At 42.6% G+C, this 20,770-nt stretch overlaps 4 protein-coding genes across 4 annotated transcripts; 2 read left to right on the forward strand and 2 right to left on the reverse strand.

The window, feature by feature from the left end:
* Window positions 1-1,476: 1,476 nt before the first annotated feature.
* Window positions 1,477-4,415, reverse strand: fbxo45 (F-box protein 45). The gene is made up of 3 exons (XM_037455908.2): window positions 3,782-4,415; window positions 2,669-3,025; window positions 1,477-2,513 (listed from the first exon to the last, which is right to left on the reverse strand). The coding sequence occupies exons 1-3, from the start codon at window positions 4,106-4,108 to the stop codon at window positions 2,328-2,330; spliced, it is 870 nt and encodes a 289-aa protein (XP_037311805.1). The 5' UTR covers window positions 4,109-4,415; the 3' UTR covers window positions 1,477-2,327.
* A 102-nt stretch (window positions 4,416-4,517) lies between these two features.
* fam168b (family with sequence similarity 168 member B) lies at window positions 4,518-8,660 on the forward strand. Its single transcript, XM_037455909.2, has 7 exons — window positions 4,518-4,962; window positions 6,762-6,853; window positions 6,950-7,033; window positions 7,277-7,419; window positions 7,555-7,753; window positions 7,847-7,971; window positions 8,109-8,660. Exons 2-6 carry the CDS (start codon window positions 6,784-6,786, stop codon window positions 7,957-7,959), a joined length of 609 nt encoding a protein of 202 aa, XP_037311806.1. The 5' UTR covers window positions 4,518-4,962; window positions 6,762-6,783; the 3' UTR covers window positions 7,960-7,971; window positions 8,109-8,660.
* Window positions 8,661-10,837: 2,177 nt separating this feature from the next.
* On the forward strand, window positions 10,838-16,648 carry rbbp8 (retinoblastoma binding protein 8). The gene is made up of 18 exons (XM_037456524.2): window positions 10,838-11,323; window positions 11,432-11,474; window positions 11,609-11,704; window positions 11,778-11,869; window positions 12,400-12,472; window positions 12,765-12,940; window positions 13,050-13,145; window positions 13,551-13,654; window positions 13,939-14,000; window positions 14,107-14,401; window positions 14,635-14,743; window positions 14,836-14,912; window positions 15,182-15,350; window positions 15,461-15,616; window positions 15,708-15,759; window positions 15,915-16,002; window positions 16,084-16,225; window positions 16,385-16,648. Exons 1-18 carry the CDS (start codon window positions 11,239-11,241, stop codon window positions 16,480-16,482), a joined length of 2,013 nt encoding a protein of 670 aa, XP_037312421.2. The 5' UTR covers window positions 10,838-11,238; the 3' UTR covers window positions 16,483-16,648.
* Window positions 16,649-16,716: 68 nt separating this feature from the next.
* Window positions 16,717-20,437, reverse strand: LOC119198918 (transmembrane protein 241). Its single transcript, XM_037456526.2, has 15 exons — window positions 20,210-20,437; window positions 19,885-19,931; window positions 19,651-19,728; window positions 19,466-19,547; window positions 19,249-19,326; window positions 19,064-19,089; window positions 18,795-18,846; window positions 18,620-18,668; window positions 18,423-18,468; window positions 18,173-18,208; window positions 17,878-17,912; window positions 17,704-17,773; window positions 17,339-17,432; window positions 17,097-17,161; window positions 16,717-17,016 (listed from the first exon to the last, which is right to left on the reverse strand). The coding sequence occupies exons 1-15, from the start codon at window positions 20,279-20,281 to the stop codon at window positions 16,947-16,949; spliced, it is 900 nt and encodes a 299-aa protein (XP_037312423.2). The 5' UTR covers window positions 20,282-20,437; the 3' UTR covers window positions 16,717-16,946.
* Window positions 20,438-20,770: the final 333 nt, after the last annotated feature.

The following is a 20,770-nucleotide window of genomic DNA, read 5'->3' on the forward strand; positions in this document are numbered from 1 at the left end:
CAGTACTTTAGCAATGAAAATTGTAGGACTTTTGGGGAAGTTTTAGAACAATGTCTCTTTATGCCATGTGCAACAGAAGGAAATCACTTCATTTATAACCTATTAAGCGCTGCACAATAGATTGTTTGAAATTTTTTGGTCTTTTTTGGCTCAACAAATATAATATTTTGGATGTATAATATACAGTTAGTGTTTATCGGCATTTTAGCAGAACGTTGTTTATCAATTTATTTTATTAGTCATCATTATTTATTTGGTGCAGAATACTGTTTTCTATTTAAACTAAGGTTTTATCACTGTTATTATGTCTAAATCAGTGCCAAGTTACACAATATATGTCACAATTGTCAAACCCACGGCCGGCGGGGGGGTCCAGCTCGGCCGCCAGATGACTTTGCTATTGTGAGAACTACAAGAATCAAATGGCATTTCTATAAATAAATATCTGGTATTCCTAAGAAGTCCACTAGGGGTCGCCCTCCATTCCATTGAATGGTAGTGTCCCTCCCAATGCTGAGACCAAACGTACGCCTTGCATCCTGACGTCATCTTCCAGGTATTGTTTCCAAGGGAGGACCATTGTGCATGTGCGGTTGTGATTTTGGGAGCCTTTTCCTATAATGTCACACAGTTTTGTTGGAATAATCAAGTTGCTAATGTTCCCTTAAAGACATCAACAAGATAGAAAATAGTTTGCTGCTTTATTAATGCTCTGAATGTTAGATACAACTCCTTAAAAGGTTTCCTGTGAATCAACCTTTCGATGACGTCATAGAGGTGACAGAAAGTTGAGCCACATGGCTGATGTGGCTAACAATGTGCATCTGCAGTAGATTAGAATCAAAGGTGTGCTTGAAGACACCATTTTAAAATAAATAATGACTCATAGTAGTGCTGTGTGACTCCAAAGGTAAACATAATGCTTAGTCGTATTACTTCCTGTCCTCTCTGGTAGATATGAGGCTATCAGCATCAAATGGTTTTATTGCGCTCATTAATAGCTGCTATTCTAGGCCGTAACACCAATCCACACTTGTATTGATCCATGGAAAACGATGAGTGTTTAGCACAGATTATTCCTCACGTTGTCGCCGTACCACAGAGTTAATACTTTCACAGTAAGAGCTGAATGGACAGCTTCGACGTGATATGCTTCTCATGCATAGTCGCTCTGTGGTGTGTACTATGAAATGCCTATATCATGGTACAATTCATTTATATCACATTTGCAACCCGTCTATATGATGCGTGGTTCATCTTGTACTTCATATACAGACCAAAAACTAATGCCGTTATCGTACGATGCCTACATCCGTCCTGTGGAAACAATGTACTGGAACTCCACCACAGCCATGTTTTTTGGTTCATACATCATACAATCCCAAATGTATGTTGATAAATGTAAAAATGTAAAATGAATGTTCTGGTTCACACAACATGGAAACATGTAACAGCGCACATCTGGAAAAGCAGCCGTCAAACATCAAACCATCTTTATTAGAAGAGTGGCATCTTGTAGACTTTATTTTCAGGCCTTATTACCATACAGTATATATAGTACCATAGATAAAAAACATGAAATAAATAGTGTGTAATACTACAGTAGCACATTAAAAAGGACGCAAACAAACCTGATACAGCTGTAGTCTTCCAACATTACTGGATTGGTACATCAAAGGTCAGTTGTTATCGTCTTTACCCCAGTATCCATGCACATGCATGACAGTGTGTCCGCTCGTCTTCTTTGTTTGTCTATAGCGATCAGGTCACATTGATTTGGCATATAACTAATATACTCTGGTCATCGATTATAGTTAAACGAGCCGTTTTCTTTGACTCATACAACAGATCGCTATCGATAACAACTACTGTTTCACTTGTTAAAAACAACGTCTTAAAGTATTTGCCACGGGTTTAGAATAGTTTGGGCCTCATTCAAGCCGACACGAATTCTCACCTAAATGTTCTGCACCGATAGCAGGAATAGCATGAACTCCAATAATGTCCTGTCCAATGAAGCAGTCCACACACTTCCTCACTGATACAGAAACATGTGACCATTCCCACGCATTCCTTCTCCGCTGTAGTTTGAGTCCTTATGTCGAGCTGTAGCTGAAATGCCTACAGTTCTCTTTGTGTGTGTGTGTGTGTGTGTGTGTGTGTGTGTGTGTGTGTGTGTGTGTGTGTGTGTGAGAAATAGTAATTCAGCTTGAAAGGAACACGACCCGTTGGTCTCCAAAACACAGTCTGAAGTGTGTTGACAAAAAAATAGTCCGGCTCTCGCCAGGGGCTTGTTAGTTTTGGTGGTGGCACAGGGCACTTTGCATCTAGCCGTCTAGGGGGTTCCCCAGGTACACCATGGTGACTTCGGTGTTGCCGTATACTGCAGAGACCGCTGGGAACAGGCAAGCTTTGGGCAGTCCACGAAACGCTATGCCAAGAAACTCAAAACCCCTCTCGAAGGCTAATGTCTTGTCATCCATGTCTAGAATCACTCGTATTCTCTCCCCGATCTGTGGACAAAGACACACACAAAACAAAAAAGACATTGACCACGACAAATAATACAATTAAAAAAGACAACAACAAACATCCCCAATAGGGGCGATTTATTGATTGATTTAAATGGACTGAGGATACAAACAACAGAAGTGACAGCCGCTCCTACCTGATATTTTGGCGCATTGTTACACTGGGGGAAATTGCCATTGACCTCGCCATTGTGCAGCAGGTTGTTGTCGACCAGGTTCCAGCCCCAGCTCTGGTCGTCACTGCCCAGCAGCGCCACGTAGCCCTGGCACTGCATGGACGCCCGCTTGGTGGCGAGGCCGATCACCGCCACGGTGCCGAGGGGGCCCTCCCACCAGATCTCCCAGGCGTGCCTCCCTTCCGCGAAGCCGATCTTGCCGCGGGCGCCGTCCGTGCTCTGGGCGATGGGGTTGCGGTGCAGGGTGAAGCCGTTCTTCTTTACGTAAACGTTGCGGGAGCAGTCGTGGGAGCTCAGAGCATATTGAAAGGCCTTGAGCTGGAGAAATTTGCACAGCTTTAGTGATTCTATTGTGCAATCGTGTGTCATAAATAGAAATAAGTCAATTATATTTGGGAATTGTTGGGTTGTACAGTTAAAAAGGAAAGCCAATTGGCGTGTGTGAGACACAAAAAAAAGATTTTTTAAAAAGGAGACATAGTCATGTACTTGAGCTTTGATACAATCCAGGACAAAAAGTATTGCACCAATCAGGATTTAAGAGCTCAACGCTTCTGTAAGGTCTTCATCCCTTAGATTTATATACGTAAAATGATAATGGCTGCTTGAAATGAATGAATCTACATCGTTCAAAGGAAGGTCCATTTTCCAAAGTAACGTGATTTAATTGGATCAGTAGTCCTCAACAAACGTTTGAGGGACCTCCAAAGTTCATTGAAGAAGGTCTGGGTCTCAAGATTTTTTACCCATAGAAAATGACGATGAGAATGAATTTATGACATTTTAGTCAGCTATAGGTTTCAATTACAGTCATGTCCATGCAAATGGTGCAAGTATCCAATAATAAACGGTAACAGCAACCTCCTTGTTAGGTCACGTAATGAATTAAAGCACCATGATGGAGCTAACGACAACAAAAACCTTTCAGCCAGTCACATCCTAACGCGGTCAGCGTGGAGGGGTTTTAGAGAGCGCGTAGCAACACACAGGCACATTCTTTGAATGGGGGTTCCTCTTCAATCACAGTTTTCCCAAACCTACAAAACAACAACAGCGGCGTGCGGGTAAACCTACTTTCCCCTTGTAGGTGGGCAGGTTGCACAGGATGTCAGAGCGCAGAGCTTCGTCGCTCAAGGACCGGCTGCAGAGGCTGCGCCACACCTCGCTGTTCTCATCCGACAGCATGTTGTTCCAATGCCAGCAGACCAACGCGCAACTAATCAGGTCGCTAAGCTCCAAATACGAGAATACATGCTCCAGGACCCGAGCTGGCAACCTCCCGGCCACCCCTGCGCCTCCTCCGGCTGCAGCGGCGTAGGGAGAGCCGGCGGAGCTGCAACTGGCCGCCGCTGCTGCGCCCTGACAGGAGGAGCCTCCTCCCCCACCGCCCGCTCCAGACATTACGGCGCTGATCTTTACCGACGGCTCAAGCCGACCGAATTGTATCGCCTAACAACGTGAAAAGAGCCCTAGTGTGGGGTAAACAGCCACATTTTACCTATAAAATCACACACAGGTCGCAGTAAAACCGCAACAGTATGGACCCTCCTCTTCCCAGTTCAATGGCTGAATGGAAGCGATGCGTCAAGGTCCTTGAAGAACAAATACATATGTTGTTGCGCTGTCAAAGAAAGACGTAATTTAAATTCAAAAACAGTATTCATTCAATGATTTAGAGGGACAAATTGGTAAATTTCCGTACTGATACATTTTCAGATCACAGAAAGCCCTTGCCAAATCAAATATTTCTTTCCCCTGCAAGGACCGCTGGGTCGCCATAATAATGAGCTCTCGGCGGATTACCACAGTGTTGCAGTGTTTCAGATGCAGGACGTTAGATTGTTAATGTCACTATTTAACAACCATGTGGTAAGAAAAAAACAAACGAACAATATAGTCAACAAAAATTGCTTTAAAAAAGACTAAAAAAGGATGTATTGATCTGTTACGTCATTTATCCAGATTATTAATCGTTATGGAGAACGTCCTTGTATTGGAGACACATCCGATAGAGAAACGCGTTATTGTGTAAATTCGACAAGATATAAAGCACGGTAATAGGATACATATAATAATAATCAAATATAAAGCAGTGTAATATTTTTATTTTTGCCACGTGACACCACACGGAAGTGACGCGGATGCTAAAAAGAGTTCAGCAAAGCATCTGGGAGCAAAACAGCAGCTAGCCGATATTACATTTATCCTCAGGAGACCAAAAGGACGAGACTACCGCACGATCCGAACCTTTAACAGTAAGTCTCCGTCGCATTATTCCCCAGATAAAAAAAAAAAACGTCCGTGTTTTTTGTTTGTTGTCCGGGTCGTCCGTGAGGGAGCGACGCGAGCCGTCCCGCTGTCTGTCTCCTGTGCGGCCTGTTGACAAGCTGCCCCCATCTGGCTGCTGCCCGGGGAAAGTCCGGTGGCTTTCGCCCGGTGGGTTGCGGCTTCTTAGCGGGTCGGTCGGTGCTCGCAGGAACCCACTCGCCACCTGCGGCCGTGCTCATCTGACGGCGGGGTTCGTGCAGGTGAATCAGGCTCGCGCGCTAAGCTAGCTAACGATAACAAAGCCCCGCGACGTTCACCTTTTCGGAATTCTTCTACTTGGAGGTTGCCATCTTTTATTTTCATTTTTTTTCTTCAGGCAACATTTCCAACGTCATTTTTTTTTAATAATGCCTTTCGTTCCACAATCTTAATCAACGAGGCATGATGAAAAAAAAAGCTTACATGCAAACCCCGATGATCAGTTTGTTAAGATGAAGAAAAAATAAAAGATAAACTTATTGCATTGCGTCACACTCTCTGCTCATGTCGACTTTGTGTTTTGGTGGAAGAAATCAATGACTGGTTAAATATTTAATACAGTTTGTGACGTTTTGTCCATTTGAAAACGTGACGATTTGTACAGGACGGCCAGACGGACCGACAGGTTATTTTCTGGTTTCAAAGTCAGCCTGTACAATATATTTGGGTTTGTAGGACGCTCTCCGTATTACGTCATGTGCTAATAATTGACATACTAGAAATCGTGTTGTACTTGTCTACGATTTACCTCAATGTCAAATCAAAGTATAGAAGTGATGCGTTCCCGTCCCTGTTTTAAATTGTCCTTGAATCAGCAGGCTTGTACAGTGATGTAATGGTTTGCGGACCACCGCTAGGGGGCACTTGTTTTTTCTTTCTTTATTTAATGAGCGTCACGTGTAGCAGTAGTCGATGCTTTCTCTTGTGTATTAGAATTTTCGGAAAGTTTTAATAAAACCGCAGCAAGGAAATGTACACTTAAAAAAAACATGTTTACAAATGTGAGTGTGTTCTCCTTTTGTGTACACCGTATCCGAATCAGAATCCATTTATTGCCACAAATATTACACATAAAGGAATTTGACATGGTGAATTGGTGCAATATAAGATAAAAAGAGAAGCCACTGTTCAAAATGTTTCCAGGATGGATTACTGGGTCAATGGGAGACTCTGGCTTGGTTCATGAGACCAACTGCTGACAGGAAAAAAATGTTCTTGTTGCCACAGCCAGAGGATAATACACAATTACAGATAAATTACCATGTAAATGATGTACATAGAAACAATGAGATCCAGCAAGTGTTAATACTTATTCAAGAAGTGACGGCAAGACATTTTAAACCACGATTGTGGTTTAATTGTGCGCTGGACTTCTGAGTATTGTGTGAAATAAAAATGACATCCCAGTCATCAGTATGTATGAACCGCTCTTGAAAGATGAACGATGTTGTGACTACGACCCGGCAAGGTCATAACATGTAAGTCACTGTCACTCCTCCCTGTTCCCCCTCATCAGAGGATATCATATTCCTCCAGCACAACCTTTTAGTTCTAAGCACTGAAATGTCAAGACATTTGGCACTATTATCTATCAGCAGCCTGATGCCAATGTCTACGTTGCTGCATGCTTTGTTCTCCGTTTGTCTATGAGGTTGCTTTTGACTCGTGAAGCTGTGCTACATTTACCCCGATGATCTTTGCGCTGCTTTTTGCTGATGAAATGCACTTTTGTGCTTTTTCATTGCAGCATCTGTGACGAGGCGTCCATTATGAATCCGGTCTACAGCCCTGCAGGAACAGGGGTCCCCTTTACCAATACTAAGGGCATGGGCTACCCAGGTAAATCCCCGTGCTGATGCGTAATGATTTTGGCAAATCTCTGCAATGGAACATCCTGAAATCAAGCCAGTTACATTTTGTTTTTGTTCACTGCAGCGGGATTTCCTGTTGGCTACGCAGCAGCTCCTCCAGCATACACTCACAATATCTATGCAGGAGCCAACGCCGCCTTCCCCGGTGGTAAGAACACTTTCAACTATGTGTTTGCACTGCGCACGACATTAGCTAATGGAGAGTTTACAAGTTAGTGCTGAAGGGAGGATATCGACGCCTCTTCAGGTTGTAAAGTAGGTCAGAGTTTCAGTCTGCGGACCTTTCTTGAGATGCAGTTTGTATTCCCAGTTTTCCTTCATTCACTGACCGTGGGGGACTTTCAGGGATTAGTTGCCCGGACTAAATGTTAATTGTCTTCCTCCCACCCAGGCTACGCTCCAGGCACTCCTTTCAAAATGTCCTGCTCTCCCAACAATGGGAGTGTCCCCCCATACTCCTCCTCACCCAACCCCTACCCTACTGCCGTTTACCCGGTCAGGAGCACCTACCCCCAACAGAACCCCTATGCACAGGTCAGTGTGTGTTTGTGTGTTGTTGGATGGATTACAGATCCTGAGTCATGGTTGTGGGGTTTTAAATTAGTTATTTTTTTTAAATTAGAATGTTTATTTGAGTGTCACCTGGTGTTTTGTCCTTCTTCGGTCCAGGCATTAATACCTTCACAACAGCAAGGCACTTATTACACACAGCCTCTGTATGCCGCACCGCCACACGTTATCCATCACACCACAGTGGTCCAGCCAAATGGGATGCCGGCGGCCATGTATGCCCCGGCCATGCCACCCCAACGCCACAACAGTGTCGCCATGGGGATGGTAGCCGGCACCACCATGGCCATGTCAGCTGGTGAGCATCTGTCTGTGTTGTTGTCATTCAACCAGTCTCTTTATTTTGTAGCGGCGCATGTGAAAGTGTATTTTGTCTCACTTTGCTTCTCAGGAACTCTGCTGACAACTCAATCACCAGCGTCTGTTGCCCCCCACCAAGTCACGATGCCCACATATCGGCATCCTGGCACACCCAGCTACAGCTATGTGCCGTCACAGTGGTGAAAAGAGGAACGCGTGAGTAGGCTGTTTTTTCTTTTCTTTTTCCAGCTGTATATAAGTCTGATGGTTTCATGGTTTTTGCATGCATTTAACAGTTGTGTTGTTTCCTCTATTGTTTAAAAATGTATATTTCCACATGGTTTTCTGTGCAGGTCAGAAGATGGTAGATATGCATTCACACTCCAGTGTTTTTTGCTATTGGGGAGGACCTGCCCTGCCAGTGTCTGCAACCAGTTACTCTTCTTCCAGCATAATGTGAATCTAAAACCCAACTACATAGAAAGAGGCCCATTTGGATTGGAGGGGGTGAAGAATAGGCCCATCCCCATGACCCCTCTCAATGGAATATGGCTGCATTCCATGTCACACCCTCAGCGCCAGCACCTCCTACAACCTGCTGCATATCTCACGTCAAACAGCAACGCCTCCATGCAAACTTTTTTTTGTGGATTGTCATGCAGGTTTTTTATAGCTTAAACTAATAAGTGTTGAAAAGGGAGTTTGGAATAGTTTTATTTTTTTTAATTTGATTTTATTTGGGGGATACATATGATGTTGAATGCATGTGTGCGTATATATATATATATATATATATATATATATATATATATATATAAAATATATATATTTATGTATGTATCGGTATATAGGTATATGAAGTAATGCTAGCGCAATCTACCCGCTGCGACAGATGCAAAATCAACAAGGCACACGTCCAAAGGAACTAAAGAAGAAAAAAAGAAAAAAGTAATAATCTGCAATGCTGAATCACCAGTGACCATGTTTTTCATGTGAAAGAAGAAAAGGCAAGAAATGTTTATTCATGCAACAATTTACCTGCACAAACGCATGCAGAGCAAACCGTACTCTTTTCACCGCTTTGTGTTTTGGTAATTGGAGCTAGGTTTTATTTCTTCTCTCGGTCATTCAGTGGATGCATTTCGTCTTACCATTTTTGTATTTCAGGAAAGATGGACTTTGAGTTTGTGCCTCTGACTGATGGCCATCACAACACTTTATCATTCTGTGCGTGCTATTTCCCCCGGGCTGTCAGAACGTTTAGGAAAAGAGTACCAACTTTTCCGAAGGCGTAAAGCAACTTTGGGTTTCTGCTTTTTTCTCTCCTGAGTGATATCAATGTTTTAACTATTTACTTATTTTAGCCGGAAGCATCGTTGGTGGGGAACTATTAGAGGACGTTTAGGAAACTGTTTGCACCCATTGAAGGGTGCAAAGTGGACGAGTAAGAACAACGTGTGTGTGTGTGTGTGTGTGTGTGTGTGTGTGTGTGTGTGTGTGTGTGTGTGTGTGTGTGTGTGTGTGTGTGTGTGTGTGTGTGTGTGTGTGTGTGTGTGTGTGTGTGTGTGTGTGTGTGTGTGTGTGTGTGTGTGTGTGTGTGTGTGTGTGTGTGTGTGTGTGTGTGCGCGCGTAATTGAGGAGTGAAACCATTCAAAATGGTGCCATATAGTGTGATGCCTCTAGAATATTCAACCTACATCTTACAATAATAAATTTGCTCTTAGGTAGGTCTGAAGCACTACATCATTTAATCATGCTAATTGTGGACATGTTAGGAAAAAATGGCATTGTTAAACTCTATTTGTGAATAGCACTACTGAAAGAAGGCACTAATTCCAAACAGTAGAGATCTCTGACCTTTTACATTGCTCGCGGTTTTACCTCAAGGTTCCAGGCTAACTCACCAATATCACTGTTTCAGACATGCTTTTCTATGTTGCCTCAGTCACCTCAGTTAAATAATCTGTTTTGTAAATGTTATTTTTGTGATTTTGGTTCTTGTTTTGTATTCTAAAGAAAGACCAAAAATAAATATAAGAATAATCTTTGTTTCCCTTTTTTTATTTAAAACCTTGCACTGAATGCCCACCTGGCAGATCTTAAAACAACATTTCAACAAGAAGAACATTTAATAACAAGAATATTGATTGACACATTGAAAGCATTACCCTTGAACTGGCGCTTGGTTCTGACTCCGGGCACAGAGTGGAGACCTGACCCAGACGACGTCAGGAGTCGAGATGGTTCGAAACGTGGCAGCAGGTCAACATGTATTGTGGCCCTAAACCATTCAGTGCTTAAAGAACCAAAAGCAGGTTTTTAAAGTCAATTCTTTGTTGGACAAGAAGCAAGTGTAAAGGCATCAGAACTGGACTGGATGGGGTCCACCTTCTTGGTCTTGGTGAGGACTCCACCTCCAGCCTTCTAAGTATCACAAAGTTGAAGCTGGTGCACCATTTGATTTGTTTTGTAACTCTGGTCACAAGTCCATGTGCAGGTTGTAGTTTTGATTTTTTTATTGATTAAAAGCATTTTTTCTCCTTTCCTGGTGCATCATGTGAGACGGACACACATTCCACTTATATCCCTTCACCTAGACAAGCGGCCTGTCTAATACTTGGTGCACTAGTGTCAAAGAAAAAATACGAATGGACGGAATAGTCGAGGATAGGTGTTTATGGTGATTGGTACGTTCAAACAGGAGAGGGCGCTGAAGGCAAAGGGGGAAAAAAGAAGGAAGTGAGCTCCCAGCATGCATTTCGACGCGCCAAATTGGACTTTATTTTTACACACACACGAGCACTATCCCGGAGTAATACTCGAACTGTTCTAACCCACTAGAACACGTCAGCCTGACACCACCAGTCTTCTCAACCTGTGACAGTTTTATTGCCATTGCTATAAGTGCCGCTCACTTTTAAAGGCGGCTGTCGTCATTGGACGTTTTCCGATGAGTGTGTTTACAGTCGCGGAGCGCGTGACGCTGGAGCCCTGCGTGTTTCCATAGGTCACAGTTTTAAGGTTAGTATCTCGGGGGGGGGGGGGGGGGGGGGGGAGTCACTGTTGTTGCATCGTGTGGCCTTTTGGTCTAGGGTCAAGTCCGCAGACACCAGAACACACGACTACCGTCACGAGCCAAGGGAGCGCGTGCGAGGGTCCGTTTAGCTAAAGCTAGCCGAAGCTAATAGCCACAACTCAACGCTATCGTAACTTACGTTTGTAACACACAAGAGGTAGAAACAGCAGGCGTTTGACGTTGCGATTGGCTGAAATGATGTCAATGTAACACGCGAAACACTTCGTAACAGCGTATCCGTATTGGCAGGGCTGAACGGATCTCTATTCTATCCCAGTCTAGTATTTTACGTCAAGAAAACCGGAGTCGAGGCTCACTACGTCACTAAGAAGCACAGACGAGTGTTTCCCCGTGTAAAGGTGACGGGTCGCGGCTCAGGGCCTGAGCAGCTGGGCGGTGGCTGGAGGATGAGCAGCGGGGACCCCCACCCATCGGACCTCTTTGACAAGTTATGGGGGCAGCTCCGAGAGAGCCATCGGAATGCGCTTCAAGGTAACTCACCTGTGGACACGAGTTGGTTTCCTTTATGCAGCTTCTGCAGGTCTTGCGTTGTGATCACAGTCTTCGGCATTGCGTTTGTTGCTGTTTTTTTATTTTTAGAAGCCGAGGACAAAGTGAGCAAGTTGAAGACGGCCCGCTATCTGTGAGTATGTTGAGTGGGTCATTTTATAATATTAAAATAAAGATAATCACAACCAGTATGTTTCACTCTGCCGTTAGGTTCTCTCTTGTGAAATCTGAATATAATCAAACTTTCTCTGCATTCTTTTCGCTCAGAGATGCCGAGAGTCTTCAGGCGTTTCACTCTCGGACCCAGAAGCTCAAAGAGGAAAATAAAACCCTGCAGGATACCATCACTGGCCTGGAAGAAAGGTAACTTCATTTGATTAACTTTCCCAAAAAACAAGACGTGACAAAGACCAACAACCAGCTTCCCTGTCTCCAGGCTCTGTACCAGAGAGTGTGATCGATGTGCCGTTTTAGAGGAGAACCTGAAAAACAACCAGGATCAGAATTTGCGTCTCATCGCCAAACTGAGTGAGTTTACTCATTGTTATTATTCCATCGTCAGTTTGAGAATTGCTGAAGTGCAGCTCAACACCGTCACCTTTGTTGAGAACAGACGCAGGTTCTGCTTTACCACGTTGTCCCAATGCTGGAATCACTTTGAGAACAGTAGATCGACTGCAATTTCTAGACTAAACACAGACTCATTCATTTCACCTCTTTGCTAAGGACAATTACCTCCTGCTGAAGTTGAACACTTTTTGATATCCCAATGGCTACTCAGTAGGACAGAATTTCTGAAGCTCCTTTTTTGTCAGGCAAGAACTCCACCAGGCACTAGAAATGTTAATTACTTTCAAACCTCACCTTCAAGGACAAAAGTCATGGCAAGCTAGTTCTTGGTGAAGATCTTCACTCCACGTTATTTGGCACTGCAAGCTTGTTTTCATGAGAGTGACTTACTACTGTATATTGTGTTTACGGTGACTAGATAGGACTAGTGGCAGGCTGTAGAGTGTGATGTCTTTAATGGTGCTGCGTGTATGGTGTTTTACTCCCAGAGAACGAAAGGGAGAGCCTTGAGGACGAAAACAGACAGCTACACGCTGAACTGCAAAAAATAAAGATATCTCGGTAAGCGCGTGTAAGAGCCATGTTTTGTCAAGATTTTATTTTTGAATAAATGATTTCAAATAAAGGAAATGCATGCCATTTTTGTATATATTGATCAGCCTTTGCACAGGTTTCCCAACTTTAAATGATTGTGGTTTCACTTCTGCTCTGATTGAAACTTAGATTTCAGGAGTTCTCCATTTATCTCTGTGGGAGGACATTGACAGACTTGAAGCTCTAGTTCAGGGATTTTTTTTAATCTGTTGTCTTCATTCCCTAGTTAAATATTGCAGGTGTTGTTTTTTTCCATCAGCTTAGAGCTCCAACAGGCCTCGACCTCGGAACAAGAAGACGGCATCATCCCAGACTCCCCGATCCTGATGAGCTCGCTGCCTGCTCCAAACAAACTGCGGAAACAAAAAGATGTGGACAAAAGGAAGCACGTTCGATATGCAGAGATGCCTCTACCGTGCAAGTCGCTCTTCAGTGGTCAGTTGGCATTAAAAACAGAGTTTTTAAGACCCATTCCAGTTTTCTCAATCGAGTGCGTGATTGCACCCTGGTCTCCTAACGTTGTTGTTTGGCTGTGTATTTACAGCACTCGATACGCAGCCTGTTGACGCTACAAAGAATCCTGGAAGACCACAAGTGCTTGTACCTGACACCTGTGTATTGGACTCATCCCAAGTCTTAAGTATTAATTCATCCCCTGTATTCTTAAGATGTCTTCATTATTTCATCAATAATAAATGTGAAAACAGAAAGACTACTTATAATTTCTAAGCAAAAAGGAATGGGAAGTCTTATTTATTTCCTTCCTTTTGATAGCTTATCTGTTAGCTTATCTGTTACTGGCTATCAGCCTAATTCTCCCAGTGGGGGCTGCATAGAAAGAGGCGCTGCTACAGATCCTTAAAGTGTTGAGCCCTCCCTACTTGGAAGAGTGATAAATAAAAACTTGAGTACAAAACTAAAACGCACACCAAAAAATCTAGTGTCTAAATTCTAGCATAGTATCTGGGAATTTTAAGTCTGAAGAAGATAGAAATGTTTTCTGTGAGATGTGTGACAGTGTTTTTGTGTCTCTGTCACTCTTCAGACGACGTAAATCCGAACCAGGAAGACGCGATCGCAGAAACCTGCGCCCTCGAACTCGGTGACCAGCCTCACGCGGTAGGACGGGTTCGTACTGCTGTGAAGTCGGTAAAAAACCTGAAGCATAGACATTGTAATGTTTATTTCCTGGTTATCTTTTTTTTTTTTTGAAATTGTACCATCATGTCAGAATTTGAAATTGTTCTGGTGCTGATTTTTGTTTTGCAGTCAGTTGGTCATAAAAGACCAACTGACTGCAAAACAAAAATCACCTCATCCACACCAGCTGAGCTTTCTACATGTAACTGGCAAATGGTTCAGTCCTATGACCTAATATCCATACGTACATGACAAACTCTTTAGATTGTGTCTCTGATTTTTTCTTTTCTCAGAAAACTACTGCAGGCCAGCAAAGAGTTTTGCAATCTTCCTGGAAGCACGGCTTTCGTTTAAAGTAAGGATGAAGAAAAGTTTGTTACGCTGGACAGTAAAGATTAGTAAAGTTCTAATTTCAGCCATGACTTTCTCTAACAACAAACTACTTGTGTCCCCTCCTTAAGACCATACCACTTATCCCCTTCCCCTTCAGCGCTGTCTCGCAGCGCAGCCACAGCCACAGAAAAGTCCCCGTCGCTTCTCCAGAGCGTCAAAAGGTTCTCGGAGGATGGTTCGAGTAACAAAGCAAAACGGAAGAAGGAGGAAAGTGAGCCAGAGGTGCAAGAGGAGGACAAACGGGGCATCCAGGAAGGGGTGGACAAACCGAACGAAGGCAGAAAAATACAACCACAACTGATCAAACAAAGCTCCACACGTTTAGCCAGTCCCCTTAGGGAGGAGTGTCTGGTGAACGGCAAGGTAAGGGACGTGTCCACACAGCTGCTGTCAAAGAGAAAGCAAGCTGTGTCAGAATTTGCAATTTGGAGCAAATGTATTTCATTTCAAAGCAAATGTAGTGTCCCGGCTTCCTTAAGACCTCCCTTTCATCTATCATTTAAAGACACTTCTTAGATCAACATGAGTATTCAGGTTACATTTAGGATTGAATTCCTCCATGTGGTTTTAAAGTGTCAATCGATTATTTTCAACAGGATCCGTCTGCACAAAACCGGACTCTGAGCCAAAAGCCAAATGTGTCCTGCATCAGTCCTGTTTTCAAAAAGCCAGATGTGAAAGCAAAATCTATCCTAGACTTTTTTAGTAAGAAAGGAAATCTGATTTGAGCTGATTTTTCAAGTATTACTTTATAATGCGTTGAATTGAGAGTGAACATGCTGCCCCTGCTCTCCCAGCTGGAAGGAGGCCCACGTGGAGTATTGACCCGGCGCTCGCCCTGTCCATGTACGACAGCGAGTGGAGAGGCGACGAGGTAACGTCACATGTCCTGATCTAAACACCATGTCATCTTGAGTTATTTATTTTTTAATTGTTTCATCTGGCAAATATAAAGCCAGTAAGAGTGTCTACCTGTGACCACTGTTTCTCTTCACTGGTATTTTATGTGATCAAAATATGTCTAGATTTTTGTGTGTGTTTGAATTAAAACCAGTAAATCTATGGTTGTATTCACATGTACATATTGGATGGATGACTTCTCTTATATCAGGACGTTTATTTATATCACTGTTCATGTTTTAGCAAAAGGAAAAAGAAGAAGAAGAAGAAGAAGGTTGTGGTGGTGGTGATGATGATGATGATGAAGAAGAGTGTCATGGAGAATTATTAGATTCCGATCGCACTTGGGTCAGTCACAGCCTTCTCCCGTGTCGGGGAGAAGCAGCCCGGGACCAAAGGGACGGCGTGTCTGGTGAATATAAACTACAACTGTTAGAATACCAACTTAATGAAATAGTATCCATGCACAGAGTGGATTTACACAACATCTGCAGCGAGTCTCACATCCGGACGCTATTGTAGGACTCGGAGAGAAGGCCAACGACAGTTTGGATATGATGTTTGACACAACGGCTCACGGGGAGTACCAGTCCTGCAACAATTCCCACTTGGACCACAGCCAGCCTGGAGACGGTGACGACGACGATGATGATGATGATGATGGAGAAGAGGACAATGGTAGGCTGCGGTTGAATCCGACCAGCATCAAAGTGTTTGGCATTGGATGTCAGTTATTGAATCTAACTTGTGCTCATGTCCTTGTTTTAAGATCAACATGCTCAAGAAAAAACTATGAACAAAGATTTCGGGCACAAAGCAGGGTATGAAACACCGGTAGCTTTTTTTGGGGTATCGATATTTTTGTATTTCAGTACATTTTGTGCAGAAAACTGTCTGCACTTAAAAAAAAATACAAATAATACTTATCAACGTTACAGTGAGTCCATTTCCTCCCATCTACATTTGCTCTGATCAGACGGCCAGCGTTTGCACACATGGCCGTGGTTCGCAAGAAAGACGAGAGAAGAAAACTGAAGGGCGCCACCTGCAAGGAATGTGAACTTGTAAGTATTTTGATCATAAAGCTGTCAAACACTTACGGGTTTCATCTCTGATGACATTTGAATTCTGTTGCTGTCAAACAGTACTACGCCCATCTGACGGAGGAGGAAAGGCAGGTGAAGCTTTCTGCATGCTCGAGGCACCGGTTTCTATACGTTCCTCCGAGTACTCCAGAAAACTTCTGGGAAGTTGGATTCCCCTCAACTCAGACCTGCATTGAAAGAGGTAAATGACCAATGTTGTGCTGTACAGTTTAGATAAACCAACCACCCCACAGCACATGTGAACACGTTTAACTGTCATTCTTGCCCTGTCGTCAGTTTCAACGCGCTCCCCTAATGATGGAAAAATACATGGAGATACTGAGAGATCTTTTGCTTGTAGGTTATATCAAAGAAGAGAAGAAACCTCAGGCACGTTCTAGGAGAAGACAACCATTCAATGCTTTATTCTCTCAAAAGCAAAAACAGCAGCAAAGCTAAAAACGGGTTAAATGGGGACATTTCCGCTCTGAGGCGCAGCTTGTTACTGTGTTAGAACTGCAGCAGGTGTACAATGAATCTCTGTTGACCCCTAGCTTCAGTTTGAAGTATACAATGCTGATGTTCTCTGTTTGACAGGTGTGTGTGTTAGGTAAGATGTTTGTGTAAATAAAATAACTGTCTAATGGAGTCATGTCAATGACAAGTCATTCCATCAAACGGGTTTTCACTTTGCTTTATTTCAGCTACTTCTTCAGCTCATTTAGTGTGGTTTTACAGGAAGGTTAAACCACACTGATTTGCTAAATTACAGCACACAAAGGACAAATGGTTCGGAAATCCAAGTTTATTTGAACAGATTGTCAACGCATTGGACGAAAAAAATAATTGTGCAAAAGTAAAATACATCTTTTGGTAAAACAATCTCTATAGTGCAAGTTTTGGGTTAATCCGGAAAGCTGCAATTACGTGTTCACAACGTAGAGTCTCTGAGAGAGCACCAGCAGGACCTCTCCGACGTGACTGATGACCACGCTGCAACCACAGAGACACATGATCATTCCCAATAATAACTGACCCACACCTTTACTAGTGCAGGCAGGCGACGAGCTTACCAAATAAGAGATGACGCACTCATGTCCATGTGGAAGAGGAGCGGGGAGAGGGACATGGCAATGATCTAAAAGGAAGTAGTATTTAATTAATAAATCAGCCCACTCATTAGAGTGACTCTTGATTTGAATTGTGATGCTGTTTTCGTTTTCTGTCGAGTGCATCGTGTAAGTAATTTAACCATAACATTTAGTTTCACTTGAATGAGTAAAATTGAAAAAATATATTAATGATATACACTCACCTTGGACAAGAAAATCCAGACCCCAAAGTGCTCCAGGGAACATCTACTTTTTAACCTGACCGTTGCCAGCAGCAACATAAAACCCAGCAGTGCACTGTAAAATGAGACAGGAAACGTGTGATATTCATTTCTAATTTAAAAAGGAGTTCCCTGCCAGAAGAGTTCCTAAATTCAAGCTTCAAGCTTAAAACGATAATAGTTAATACTGAAAATCTTTCCAGGACTTTGTAATACGAATCTACTTTTACTCCACATACTGTTGATACGAATTTCTCTGATATCCCACTCGGCTGCCACCCAAAGCGCGTTCTGATAAAGACTAATAATGGGTTCTGTGCTAGTGAGCAGCGACTGAAAGGTCTCACCTGGCACAGCAACCACAGTGAAATGTGTAGGATTGAAGGGAGGGGAACTCCAAGGCAGCCACGAGGTCACCTGCACAGCGACAAAGATCCGTTAATGAGGTTCAAATGTAGATCTGTAGAGACTTTTGTCCCTGTAAAAAAAACAAAACCCAATATGCTCAGGGTCATTTATACCTGTTGGATGAGCTGCGATGGTCAGCAGCACCACACTGTTAGAAATAGGAAAAATAAGCTACAATTAGTAAAATAACAAAGGTTTTCTTAGAATATCATCAACGAGGAAATAAGACGGACATTTACATGTTTCGTCAAATTAGGCATTTTGTTGTTCAAATGAAATAAGTAGGACATGGATATTGGTTGAGAAACAAATAGTTATTGTTGGATAATTTACAACAAAGCTGCCTATCTGTATCTTGTTTTTATTGTTCACCCAATCCAGGTACCATGAGGTGATCGTTATTCTTACCTGAACAAGTAGTTGATGCAATGCTGTTCCAGGTCACTACAGTGAAAGCACAAAAGAACGGGCTTCAGTGAACAGACAAAGTCGAGTGTGGGAATTTGGGCAAATAAGTGCAGTTTTTCTTCATTTGGTTCCATCAGCGGAGTGGATTAAAAACTTTAAGCTAAAAAAACAGCCCTTTGTGTTAAATAAGAAACATGTTTTCAAGGAAATGGACCAATGTTTATCACTATTTTAACAGCAAACCACTAACCTCAAATTACTGGACGTGTAGTGACCTTCAAACACCCTGTACGCACCTGAAAGATTACATGATGCAACTAGTAATTACCACTGGTAATGATCTAAGGCGTCCCTCAAGGCTCAATCCTCGAGTTGCTACTGTTGTCATCATGCAGCTCCTGATCTATTGCAGTTCAGTGTGGCATCTCTGTCTATTCTTAGGCTTACCAACACAGAGCAGGTGACCGACACCCCAAAGGTAACCACTGTGCTCAAACTGCAGAGTAAGCAGGACATGGACAAATTAGTAGATGTTTTTATGTACTTGCAGTAAGTAGAACGTGTGAGTTCAAAATGATGGTGGTGTAATAAGAAATACCCCCATTTGATGGGAAATGATTACCTGAGGATCATGAAAGGGGAGATTGATGGCTGAGAGCAGCATGAAGCAGATACTACGAGAAAAAAACACATTTTTAAATAAAGTCACGCGAAAGGGAACATTTCCTAATAGATCTCTGCTTCTACCATGAAACAATTATTCTCCTTTCCCGGGGAAACTAAATCGCTTCCATTATGAAACATGACTGCAAATGCTTCCAGTTGTATTCCCTCTCAATGAAACTTACACTTCTCCTACTTGGGTGAATGAAAGACCGGAAATGCACAAACCTGATTAATTTCAGCCATTGTGCCTTCTGTCAATGAAAAAAAGATCAACGCTTATTTTACAGAAGAAAATAAATCATATTCGTACAACAAAGGGTTCGTCCAGTGTCCACATAGCAGTTAATTGCCCTCCTTTGTATGTGTATGTATATATATATTCACATTCAGTAGTCCGTGCAGGTGCTCACCTCTCTTTTAACAACCGTCAAGAGAACACAACTAACAACATGTGAGGAATTCTGAAGAGTGAAGAAAAAGGGAATGTCCTGCAGAAAAAGAAAAACAAGGATATTAGAAATATCCCAACTGTATGTGCCGAGCATTTTAAAAACCTACTAGATGATTTAGAACGACTGTAATTGTAAAAACTGCCTCATCTAAATGTGTTCAGATTATATGACGTACTATATGCGATAAGGCCCTGGAACCAGCATATATGTTTCCCACAAAGAGGAGGGAGCCAGGAAGCCAGGAAAGAGCAGCTGACCTGTTCAACAACACATCAAACACAGCTCTTAATAATCCAAGTGCTAATTGGAAGCCACTGGAAACCCTTTGGTGTCATCATTACAGTAGTGTATGAAAAGTACCTGCTGATGCGGCTCATTTCCACCCATCCAAACCTCCCAGAGAGGAGAAGCAGGGCGGCCCCGACAAATGTCTGCCATCTAGAAAGACGCAGGCCCTTTGAATCAAGGTGCAGCTCTAGATTTAAATGTATATTTATTGCTTTTTAAATATTTTTGAATTCATGAATGAAAAATTGTATAAATGGCTTCCCCCTGTAATGACAATGAAACCGTGCAGCATGGACACAGACTCACCCTTGAAATAATGTTGGATAGGTGAATTTTAACACGGACAGGACAAACTGAAAAACAATGTGCAAAAGGATTTCCTATAAGCAAGCCATTGTGGTTACTTTTATAAATTATTTTTTATTTAAAGTAATTAATCCCACTCGCACCAAACCCCTTTAAAATGTCTGCAGATTCAGTGTATCCACAAGTATTTGCACAAACTGTTTTTTACCACTGTTTTGTGGCAAAGTTCAGGTTGAGAAGTCGTTAACAACATTACGGTTTTTACTTTCTTTACGGGAAATGATGTACTTTTACTTGGAGTTAACGCGAACCCACTTCGACTCACCTTATTCGTGAAATATGATACAACGAATACAGCAGTGAAAACGAGCCCAGCGACGTGTCTTCTCCACTGCATGTTGACCCCCGACACACTGCTGCTGCGACATGATTCCTAACAAGTCATACTTAATGCAGCGTTCATACACAAACTCTCAAAGTAGAGACGTTTCAAGATCGGAAACTTCCCTCACTGAATGACACGTCAAGACGTTGTGGGGAAAAAGATCGTCTATGTTTGGGACGCTCGTTCACCAACACAAATGTGCGTCACAGCGCTTCTAGAAGGCGTCTGTTGACGTTTTTTCTGCAATCTAAAAAGTATTAAATATTTGGACATGTAGCCAAACCCAGGATTTGTATGTAGTCATAGTTGTGATTACAAGAATTGAAAGTCAATTCATCTAAAAGCACAACGATGTATTTTCCATGCAAATATGCATGCCAGTTATGTATTACTTTTAGATGTATTTGAATGGAATCAACTTTATTTCTTTTTAAATTGCATATACAAACCAAAGTCCTAAAATATATTTTAAAACGGAAAAACAGTAAATGACCAACCCTT

Source organism: Pungitius pungitius, chromosome 19 (genome assembly GCF_949316345.1).
Source record: "Pungitius pungitius chromosome 19, fPunPun2.1, whole genome shotgun sequence".
Taxonomy (NCBI): domain Eukaryota; kingdom Metazoa; phylum Chordata; class Actinopteri; order Perciformes; family Gasterosteidae; genus Pungitius; species Pungitius pungitius.